Consider the following 11,822-nt stretch of genomic DNA (forward strand, 5'->3'; position numbering starts at 1 on the left):
ATACCACAAGACTATAACAATTCCTGTTGCCTTGTGCCATCTGTTAGACAAATAAGACTGGTAAAACAAAATCTGCTCCTAAATTCACATTTCCTATTTCTGGAATGTACATGAAACTTTCTAAAGCTCTTGCTTATGAACTTGCATGTGGACTTTTTTGGCGAGGAAGAAATGCACTCACTGCCCTCCCTTCTGATCCAAAATTATTTCCACCATGCAGAACAGAAAGTTTCTGCACCTTTCCCAGGAATTAGGAATGACTTCCATCAGACAATTTCATTAGAAAAGTCACTTCAATCTTTAGCAATATGAGCATAAATTGTCTGATTAGGAATTACTCCGATAACCAATGGAAATCATTCCTGTTTCTGTCCAGAAAGCAGAGCTTCTCAAAAGTCATTTTACGAGATGGTGGCAGTTAGTCTCTTGTACCACTTAGGAAATGTGTCTCTTGTTAATTAAATGTGTCTCCCAGTCAGGAAGAAGAGTGGTCTGTCCTCTTTTGCGTTGGCAGTCTGGAACTCATCCCGCAGTCGAAACTGCCATTCATCTTCCAGCTCTAGCCGGACAACGGTCTGGCGAAGAGAATTGCGATCTTGACAGATCACACACAGGGTGGCACCTAAGCAAACAGTTCAGAAGAAACCTGTGTCAGCATCCCCTTTGTTCTCAGGTCACCCAGCTCCCACCATCACCCCTGAGCATGTGGGACTCCAGCACTTTCATAACAGGACTTCAAAATGGGCTTGGGAGGAAACGAAGACACCCACGTAGGACTTGACAGCTATGTTCAGCTCCCTGTTTATCAGGATTTTATTGTGTAGCTTGAGGTATCAAGTAAACAGGACTAACAAGACATTCTCTGCTCTTTAGGGTAAGGAAAGGTAAAGCTATCAGGTCTAAGGAAGTGATGGGTCCTGGCAGAAAACCTCAAAGCCTGCATCCAGTACTGTTCTAGCCCTAATGATCACAGGATCGCAGCATCACAGAATGTTAAGGGTTGGAAGGGACCTCTGAAGAGCATCAAGTCCAACACCCCTGCCAGAGCAGGACCATAGAATCTAGCACAAGTCACACAGGAATGCATCCAGACGGGTCTTGAAAGTCTCCAGAGAAGGAGACTTCACAACATCTCTGGGGAGCCTGTTCCAGTGCTCTGTGACCCTCACAATGAGGAAGTTCCTCCTCGTGTTGAGGTAGAACCTCCTGTGTTGTACTTTATATCCTTTACCCCTTGTCCTATCACAGGGTACAACTGAGCAGAGCCTGTCCCCTCCCTCTTGACACGCAGCCCTCAGATATTTATAAACATTCATTAAAACCCCTTTTAGTCTTCTCTTCTCCAGACTAAGAAGTCCCAGGGCTCTCAGCTTCTCCTCAGAAGGCAGTGCTCCAGTCCCTCAATCATCCTAGTAGCTCTCCATTGGACTTTCTCCAGCAGATCCCTTTCCCTGTTGCACTGGACACAATATTCCAGATATTGTCTCACCAGGGCAGAGTAGAAGCGGATGAGAATCCAAATGAAACCCCCACTAAGCAAACCCTTACACTACAAGTCAGTTGCCATGATGACTGACTAACTTCATTGTGCTTTGCTGACCAGAAACAGTCTAATCATGTCCTTTAAACTTTCGTGAGTTGGTAAGCTAATGTGCTAGAAAAGAATAATATGGTCTGTATGGCTGTGGACACAGGCAAATCCAGAATGCCAAAGTTAGAGATATCATATTTTAGTAAACAATATAAGCTGTCCTGACTGGCATGCTGATACCATTTGAACTTGCATGCATCGTTTCCTTGCTTCTGAGAAAAGTGTTCGGTTGAGAGGAAGTAATTAGCTCAACAGCATTCAACAACCTGAATGAGAGATGGTGAAGTAAGTGGAAATGCCCAAGACAAAGGAAAAAAAAAAAAAAAAAGAGAGAGAGAATATAATGAGACGAAACAAGACAGACAGTCATGTGGTGTATAATGCTTATGTGGCAGACCGGAAAATGAAGCAGACTGCCAAGGGAGATGGAGAAATCCCAAATCAAATACACTTTGAGCTACACACTGTAAAAATTGCCTGCTTTATGCAAAATGAAACTGGTTGATTGATAGCCTTTAGTCACTGAAAAAAAAAAAATGCAGTACAAAAGCACTGCTTTCTGTGGCAGTTACTCTGATAGCCTTACTGGGGAAACTACAGGCTGGCTAAAATGCTCCACAATGAGCATTGACACCAGCACTCATGTGGCATCTGCAGTACTGTGTACCCAAATTTGCACTTTGCTACAGATACCTACATGCAACTCTATTAACTGCAACAAACACAGCAGTTCACTACTCTGTTTCAGGAAGGCATTTGCCAGAGTGTTCTTCCTTCAGTGACAGTTAGAGCTGTGAGTGAAACAGTCCCAGCAGCACTAAATACCTAAGATAGCTGCAGAACAATCCAAAAGTAGTTTGCAATGTGACTGCCTGCAATACAAATGGAAGTTATTTGTGTCCACTGCTATCCACCACTATAAGGATTACATGGAGAAACTAGTTATTAGGATTACATTTTAGAAGAGCCAGCTTTTATTTCCAAGGATGGTAAACAGATTTTGGTGGCAGTTTGTCCATCATCCATTTTCTACTGAAAATTAGAAAACTTGCAAGCCACAGTTAGAATGCTTCATACATAAACCTTAAACACCCAATTTTCAGGTATAAATTAAGGAGCTGATGAAATATACACTTGGCATAATGCTATGGGGTAATTGGGGCCCCATCCCTGGAGGTGTTTAAGGCCAGGCTGGATGAGGCTCTGGCCAGCCTGATGTAGTGTGAGGTGTCCCTGCCCATGGCAGGGGGGTTGGAACTAGATGATCCTTGTGGTCCCTTCCAACCCTGACTGATTCTATGATTCTATGATTCTATGATTCTATATAGATCCAATATCCCTCCCCACTTAGAAATCTGCAGAACTTAGAGAGCTGTTCTGTAGCAGTTTACTACAATACAGACTCATTGCATCCAAGCATCAAAGATGGGTGGAATGTATAAGGACAAACATGAATACATGGATATTAGTATGTGTATATATATATATACACATATATATATTTTAATACAAGATGCAATTTTTCCTCACATTCCCAGGTGATATAAATTCACAGTAAGAAAATTATTGCAGCTCACCTTTAAGAAAATGAAATTTCTTCAAGAAGCTAGCTACAACAAAGGAGTCACAGAGGTAGAGCAAGAGACCACTGAATGTCAAACCAGAGGAACTGATATTCAGAGAGTGAGGCCGAGAACTCACATAGCAAACTGCAATCTGATTGGGAAAGGGAGAAAAAAAATAGCATTTTTCAAGCTTCTATATAAAGCTGAGGCTTGATACAAGATTTCAGTATTTGCACCTGATTAAAATCAATACTTTCTTTCCAGCTCCAAATGCTGTGATCTACTTGACAAAAATCTACATAAAAGCACTATTTGTAACTATGTTTTAGTCATTACTATTAATTGCTATTATGAGATTTAGAGATTGCAGAGTTTGAAAGTTGCAGTAACAACAGCTCCCAACAACCATGTTGCTGTGATTTGCCCAGCACAGTTTATCCATACAGAAGTAAATATAGTAACTGTGCAGCCAAACATGAAAAGAACCCTTTGGAAATGCCTAATTTAATTTACATTAGAATAAGATTACTCAGGTCACAAGTAGGGTTGTGCAAATACATAAACACATAAGGTTTCCTCTCGTCTAGATTGTTTTTATGGCTACTCTCCAAATCCACTAGGAACTGGGAATATTTATAACATTCTTTCAGGATTTATATATTTAAATCAAGGAATCTTCCACACAAGGCTTTGTTTCCAAAGTGCCATTATGCTACTTCATTTGGGCATACTCCTCTGGCATAATCAGCATGATTCAGGGGAGGAAGGTTGGCCCACAGCAACTGAGATTGTGGCCCAGGATGCCTATATTTATCCATGTTCCTTTAATTCTCTTGCATCATATTCCAGATCAGGTAACAATTTCAGAAACAAATTGAACTAATTACATGTGCTGAAAGGGTTAGAGCTGAAACGGAGATAGTAATAGCACAATGCCCTTCCAAAGAGTTTGTTTTTTCAAATATGGTGGGAACATAGACCTGCAAGAGAAAGGATATTAAAAGACATAGTTTGAAATGGTCTGGGAGTAGCATATTTGGGGAGGTCATTACACAGTTGTTTTGGTAAGGAAGTTTAGTAAACCTAGCAGGACTGAATTTCATTTTGTATTTAAGTCAGATGAAAAGGTAAAACAGTTTCTCTCTCCTAAACACCACCACCTTAGTATCGTATTTCCATCCAACCTAGATTTGAGTTTGATTCAAATGACCTCGGCTTCAGATCCAAACTCATCAGAGAGTGCCAGCAACTCCTGAGATCTAATGTCAGCTTCTCCCATTCTGTTTTTAATTTGTGCCTCTCTTCCTCAGTTTATCAGTCAAAAGTGAAGTAAACCACTTCTATTTTGAAGCACTTTCTGAAGGGCAGCTAATGTTTGTGAAATACTTATGGAAGAAATTTGCTGTAGGAAGGGGCAAATCATAGCAGACTAAGAAAACACTTAAAGACAAATGTGTGCTGTGTTAATTTAGAATCTAATATAATTCACAGACTATATTACTATTTAGGACAACTCGGATGTTGTTCTCCATGTGCTTTATTTGAAGCCTTTAATAATATCTCTATAGGACTAAGAATTTGATTGTTTAATTATATGGATCAAATACCTAATTCTACAAAGGCTGTGTAACTATTATTAAGGAAATGCTTTGACAAACTCATCCAAAACATAGCCTATGCATTTCTAGAGCTGCTTGAAGATTATTTTGTTCAGTACCTGTGGTCCTAAGTTAAGGTAACAGTCCACAGATAGCACTGGATGGCTATAATTCTTCAGTGAGAGAGGAAAGAAGCGATGGCTGTGATACTGGAGGTATTTTTCAAGAAGCAACTGAGCAGGTGCTGCCAAGAAGGTATGCTTGCTGTCAGGAGCACAAATGTACTGAGCAGGAGAGATTGAAACTGGAGTGTCAGACACCTATAAAGAAAAAATAGTTCTGGTACAGATCAATTTTGATCAATTAAGTTGCACTTATCTGATTTTTGATTTGTGTAAAACATATCTCTACCCTACAAATCTAAGGTTTATTTAAGAAGCAAAGTCATTCCACCAAAAAAATATCTGCTACCAACAGTTTCAGAGTTTCACTGAATTATATTTGTATTTAGAGAGTGAGGTTTCTTCTTTGAACCTAAAATACTCCTACGTAGGAAGACATAAAGATGAGCAATTCGATAGCTATAGATAAAATATTCATAGTGGACTATTACTTGGATCGTAAAGAGACATGTGAGGTGATTTTAAGTTTTAAAGGATTAAAGAAAGGTGCATTTATGCCATGAATATTGTGGATTTTGGTTAATTTTTTTAAAAAAATCCTCACACAGCAGACATACCTCATTACTGGAAGCTAGCGAGATACCAAAGCACCTCATCTCTCCTGGTTACAGAGTACAAAACCAGGAAAACAATTTTAACAAGAGTGAAACAGAGGTCTCAGGTCCCACCTTAGATTTAATGTGGAATGATCGCTGTCCTCCTACTGCAATTTGCTTTTTCATGACACTGAAGTGGTTGAACCGACAGACAAGAAGGCCAGCACTGTGGACACGCAGGTTGAAGTCAACATCATCGCATGTGAACCTGGAAATAAAATCACAGTACTTCGGAGGAATGTTTCTCATCACACACTAATAAACACAAGCGTTCTGGGCCTTTGATCAGCACTGTAGAAAGGGCAGATGTTAAACATACTGACCCTCAACCAATATTTATCGATCAGGGAAAGAAGCTTCATCTTTGTAACAATAAACTAGGCTAGAATGCATTCATGAAGACTGCTTAGGGAGGTAAAGGACCACAGTGGAAAGTGGAAGGAGAAAGGTAGTGAATTGCCAGGGAAAAGATTGAGGAGTTAAAATATTTTCTTTGACTTTTATTATAATAATACACTCATAGAAAATAGCTACATATGTTACTACTCCAAATAAGGTTAAGGAAAGTATTTCCTTTGGCTTTCAAGGAAATTAATGAGGCCCTACACTTGATCTGCCAAATGCACAGAGGTCCCTATCTACTAATTTTTCTCTTAGAGTACCAGTACTGAGTAAATTTTTTTGAAGTTCCTCTACAGAATGCCATTTTTACATTAGAGATAAGAATTATTTCAAGATAAGGAGTATTCTATTAATACAACAAAACTGCTGAGACAGGAATAAATTAAGCAGAGTGAAGTCAAGCATCCCTGAGCTAAAGCTGACCATTTAAAAAACATGATGGAACAGAATAAAAGGTTAATTTATGAAGCTGATGACATTCAAATTCTCTGGCCTTTGGAAAAGTCAGACTCAGTTCTCTATTTTGAATGTATAAGTCACACAGCAAAGATGATTTCCAGATTGGATTTAAGAGAGTTGAGTAATTATGGTCATGGTCGACACCACTGGGAAACATGACATACAATTATAGGGTTTTTTTAATCTTGTCTTTGATCTTTGAAATATTTACATGGATATTTGGGATCCCTGACTGTCAATGTCTCTGTGTTTTAAATGTGCCTTTTTTCCTTGCCAGCCTAGGCTTGGAGTGTCATACAATACTTCAGGCTTAATGGCACCCACACAGAGGATTAAGGCAAAACATGCATACTTTGAGGACACAGGGAGGAAATGTCTGCTGTGAGCTGGCATTCTTGACCTTCTAATATTGTTGCCTGTACTCCTTCAGTTTCTTCATTAGCCCTTCATTATCAGTTTCTTCATTAGCCCTTCATAATGCTTCATAAAGTAATACAGTTAGGCAGTCTGGCAGCACAATTCTGTAGTAGGAGATTCCCAGGAGCAAGTTTAAAATGCACTTTTAAAGTTTAAGGCTGGTGGCAATAGAAATTTAGAGTCATCTGTTTATCCACAAGCTAATGAAAGGAGAAGTGTTTCCCTGCAGGTATAAGTAAACTTGGACTTCAAAATACATCTTCCTGAGATTGGAGAGTTTTGAGTACAACTCAGTTCTCTCTACATCTACCTGAAAGGAGGTTGTAGACAGGTGGAGGTTGGCCCCCTCTCCCAGGCAACCAGTGGCAGAACAAGAGGACACAGTCTCAAGCTGCGCCAGGGGAAGTTTAGGCTCGAGGTGAGGAGGAAGTTCTTCACAGGAAGAGTGATTTGCCATTGGAATGTGCTGCCCAGGGAGGTGATGGAGTCACCATCTCTGGAGGTGTTAAAAAAAAGATTGGATGTGGCACTTGGAGCCATGGTTTAGTTGTCACGAGTAGTTAGGTAATTAGGTAATAGGTTGGACTTGATGACCTCTGAGGTCTTTTCCAACCTGGCTGATTCTGTGATACAATGACTGATATTCCATTATTTAAGTCAAGGTGTGCAGAGCTGTTTTAAATTACCTGGGTATACACCTGGCTTACTGAAAAACACCTGCAGGTTTCATGTTATATCTGTCAGCTTCATAGGGACACCTTGCATCTCCTGAGGTGACTAAAGACTGGCGTCAGACAGGTGAATCCCACTTCTAGTGAGATCTACTTCATCCTATTGTAATAAATGCTTGTCCCTAAGAAATGGAGCAGATCCAGTATTTGCTTCACACAGATCAGTGAAATTCTGTGAGATGATGTACCTAGTGAATACAGTTCTAGTGTCTGTAGTGATAGTCTGTATGGCAATATTATAATCAGATAGAACAAAAAGTGGGATTTTAGAGACAGCTGAAAGCGAGAAACAGCCACCATCATGGTTTATTTATTCCTCTCTTCTGATTGTCGTGATGAGCACACATACAGCATGTTCCAGTGTTGTGCTTCTCGGAGTAAAAAGCACAGATGTATCTCAGTTCCATGCCAGAACAAGACTTGGTTAATCACCATCCACCCATACACTCTTGTTACCTTTGGAAGGGAACGCAGATAAGCTGGCAGGAGAGGAAGTTTGATGTTTACCAAGAGGAAGTTTGATGCTTACCAAGAGGCCACTTTGAGTAGACAACTGAGGGATCAATACTGCATGGTCCACCCTGTAATTCATATATGACTGATTTGGAACTAAGGAAATTAATATCTTTTTCTAGCTGCTGGTAATTTGGGAAGGCTTTGAACCATCAGTAAGAAAACAAAATCTGTATGCATCCCATTAACAAACTCCTCAATAAAACAATAAGAGCTTTTATAAAACTTCTTTTATTTGGTTTATTATCTCATTTGAAAGATGCTACTGACTCACTTACCTGTTCTGATTGTACTGAACATTCTGTGTTAGATCAACATTCAGCATGATAAAATCATGCACATGGCAGCAGGAGAATGGTTCCTTGATCTCAGCACTGTTTGTTTTACTGGACCACTTTCTCATCCCAATTAAGGCATAGTGAGTGACATTGGGAGTTGATTCAATATGCTGCAGTATTTGCTTCAAAGAAACATTCCTTTCAGTCCATGTATAGTCACTAGAATAATTAGGAAAATGTGTAAATTTTAAAGTACGTAGACAATATTCAGAATATTATTCAGCTGAAGAGCAATTCACAACAGTCAAAAGTAGTTATGAGTACCAGGTAAGTAACTTCAGTGTTGTCTCACTTTACTGCTTCTTTTTATCCTCTCACTCCAATCCAAATTTAAAATTAACTGGAGCTTATGTGGTGGGGACTGGTATGACAGATCTGAAACTTATTCTGTACCTTTCAAAATATTCACTCAGGTATGTAAACTTTTAAAGTTACCTGGATACAGTTCAAAATTACTCTAGGAGGGTTGCTGAGTTTATGTCATAACTTAAGTGCAAAGTGTAAGATCATTCTAGCCCACCCCTAGAGTCTATAAATCTCAGTTTTTACTGAGGTTAGTCCTCTTTGAAGGTTTGCTGTAAATCCTGCGTAGCACTCTTCTGGAAATAGATACAAATATCTAGTACAAAAAATGTTCTAAAGTAATAAAACAAAGACACTTCTTTGGGGATTGGGGGAGCTAATAAATGAGCCATACAGACTGGGGCTGAAAAAAGAGCCAGAGGAAATCAGTTGCATAATTTGCACAGAAATGTCCTTTTGCCTCCTTAGAAAGATCCTTTTTAAAATGTACATGTGAATGCCTGTGCTTGCCCAGTGCATCAAGGATCATTTACAGAGTTTGAAATCTGCAGTCAAGATATACAGCAAAGGCTGCAGGGCACTTATATCCAGGGGGGACAGGAATGAAAAACAGGCACTAAGCTATGTGCTATCCAAAGTCAGATATCTAGGGAAAATACCTCATTAGGCAAATATTCTCCCCTTGTACAGGGTAAAATTGTAGTATAGAAAGCATCATTTCAAAACAGGTACTCAATGAAAGGTTAAAACAGACCAGCTGCAAAAAGCATATACTACTGTATTCACCTTTTCCTGTCTCCTGAACAATCAACTTCTACTGCATTCCACATAACACAGGAGTCATCTGAAATGACAATGAAAGGCCAAATATCCTGAGGTTTTATCCCCAGCTCCTCCTGCCGATTTCGTTCAAGCTCCAAGTTATGGTAAGACAACTCTTTTATCAGGAAGTGTGCAGCACCTGAAAACAAAGGTATAACCCATTAAAGTAGATGCAGAGATCCTTTGCTTTTAACTTGGAAGCCTTTTGAAGTGAATATTTCTACAGACCAGGGTATGAATCACTGAAGATTTTAACACCCCCAAGCCAGGCAAGTTCCTTGCAGAACCACACTGGGACATGCACAAAATGGGGCCTGACTTCTGTGATAAAGATTTGCAAGTGCCTTAAGGGTTTAGCAACTAATTCTTTTATCCTGATAGATATTTGGCTCCACTAGTATCTCTTAGTGCAAACATCTAGAGATATTGATTGACCAGCTAAATAACAGGAGAACGGTTTCCCCTGATGATCTACTTTGAATGCTTGTCACTACTGCTGCCTTTAAAAGCAAGGTGCTGACTATTTCACAGATGTTATATTAGAAGAACCTGCCTCTAGAGATGTACCTAGGCAGTGTATCACTGCCTATGCAAATAAAAATTATTTCCACAAGGGAACAGAGTAGGTAACTCCATCTGAGTTGACACCCTTGGCTCCCTTTAAAATCAATAGTAGTTCTGGGGTGCAATTTAGGTGACCTGGATTAAGTGATTAAGTGAATTGCATCTGTGACTGTGACACACTGTCTTCAAAGAGACTCCAGATCACCAGATCAGATAGGCTAGCTACAAGGTGTGTGTCTACACTTCACTGTTGGGTAACAACACCTCAAGGGCCCAAGTCATACGTCTCCCTTTGTTAGAACTTTTTGTTGTTCTTACCTACTCCTGCACTGTTGAAAATGCTTGGAAGAACAAGCATGATATGGTTGGGCCAATACTTCTTATATATGGCCATTTCATATTCCTTGACAACTAAAACATGCAAATGACTGGCCCCATCCATTGCATGATATAAATTGAAAAGTCCATGTTCGTGACGACCGGTGGTGGGAGTAAAAGTGGGGCTCTTTATGTAATCCTCATTCTGCAAATAAAAAGAAGTGAGAGTTCCTGTATTAAACTGGATGATGTTTCAACAGGGAGAAACAGATCCTTCAGGAGAGTAAACCAGGTTCACTGACACTGGACAAACTGCTACAATTTAAATCAGCTTATTAGGAAAATAAGCAATTTTTTTAGAGCTGGGTAAAAAACCAACTCTACCATTTAGCTTATTTGCCTAATGAGAGTGTGGTGGGACTGCTAACCTCGACCTGCCAAGTGCACAGGGACCTTGAGAGTAGATCTGGAAAAGGGTTTATGTCCACATGAGATAAGATGGTAAGAAATACCTTTCTCCACCTAGCTTCTGACTAGCTATCACCTGATCCTGAATGTACTGAAACTCATCAGGTGCTTCCAAGTTTGATAGTACACCTTCTGAAAGCCCTCTACAGATGTCCAGGATGGTTCCAGTCTGGGCAGTTGATTTTAGCTTGGTTCCTACTAAGGCCATTAATGTCTCAAAATGAAAATATGTTTTTTCACAAAGATTCTCCAAAACCCTCCAGATTTAAAAAAGATGGGTTTGATGCCAGTGGAGTTCATAAAAGGGAATTTAAAGTGGACAAAGAAAAATATTTTATAACGGTTTAATAATCAAAATTTATATTCCGTGGTACTTTCCAAGCTTGCAGCAAGATTAGATTTTGGAGCAAGTGAACAGAAAAAGACGCAAAGGAAAAAAAAATGGTTTTGGCAAAGCCTCAAAGCATGTCAATGGCAGAAGCAGGAGAAGAATCTACAGTTCTGACTGCACAGCCAAGCACAAGTTTACTATTTGAGGAAGAGCAGGAGGTTTCATCCTCATACTGCACAGTTGCTTCTGTGTTTCTGCCTGGGTTCTCCCATTTCAAAGTTGAACTAGACATAAAAGCCCAAACTGGAAGCATTGGAAGCAGTTTATTTTTTCCAAAACTGAGTGCTACTGCTTACTACCATTGCACAAATTTCTTCAGTATTCCAAGCATGATCAAGGCACAACTTCATCTTAGACATGGATATTAGGAGTCACTGCCAAGACCAACATTAGAGTTTGCATAGCCTGTCAGATTGATAACCTTACAAAGTGTTTTCTACAAGCATGAAATGTGATTCTTTGCACACTCTTGATGCCATGACAAAGATTCTTTGAAGGCCTTATCTTCACATGAAAGTACTTGAGCATTTATGCAGAATAAGACAGGATAATCCACTGCCTTCC

At 39.6% G+C, this 11,822-nt stretch overlaps 1 protein-coding gene across 2 annotated transcripts in view; it reads right to left on the bottom strand.

Annotated features, from left to right (window-relative positions):
• Nucleotides 1-458: 458 nt before the first annotated feature.
• GREB1 (growth regulating estrogen receptor binding 1) overlaps nucleotides 459-11,822 on the bottom strand; it is a 49,205-nt gene continuing 37,841 nt past the window's right edge. For both annotated transcript variants that reach the window (XM_054383517.1, XM_054383516.1), the window contains 7 exons: nucleotides 10,400-10,604; nucleotides 9,482-9,656; nucleotides 8,333-8,551; nucleotides 5,605-5,740; nucleotides 4,874-5,074; nucleotides 3,169-3,307; nucleotides 459-622 (listed from right to left, as the gene is read on the bottom strand). In XM_054383517.1, the coding sequence (XP_054239492.1) occupies nucleotides 459-622; nucleotides 3,169-3,307; nucleotides 4,874-5,074; nucleotides 5,605-5,740; nucleotides 8,333-8,551; nucleotides 9,482-9,656; nucleotides 10,400-10,604 (1,239 nt within the window). The remainder of the gene's footprint in view (nucleotides 623-3,168; nucleotides 3,308-4,873; nucleotides 5,075-5,604; nucleotides 5,741-8,332; nucleotides 8,552-9,481; nucleotides 9,657-10,399; nucleotides 10,605-11,822) is intronic.

The sequence above is a fragment of the Indicator indicator genome, chromosome 9, assembly GCF_027791375.1.
Source record: "Indicator indicator isolate 239-I01 chromosome 9, UM_Iind_1.1, whole genome shotgun sequence".
Lineage (NCBI taxonomy): Eukaryota > Metazoa > Chordata > Aves > Piciformes > Indicatoridae > Indicator > Indicator indicator.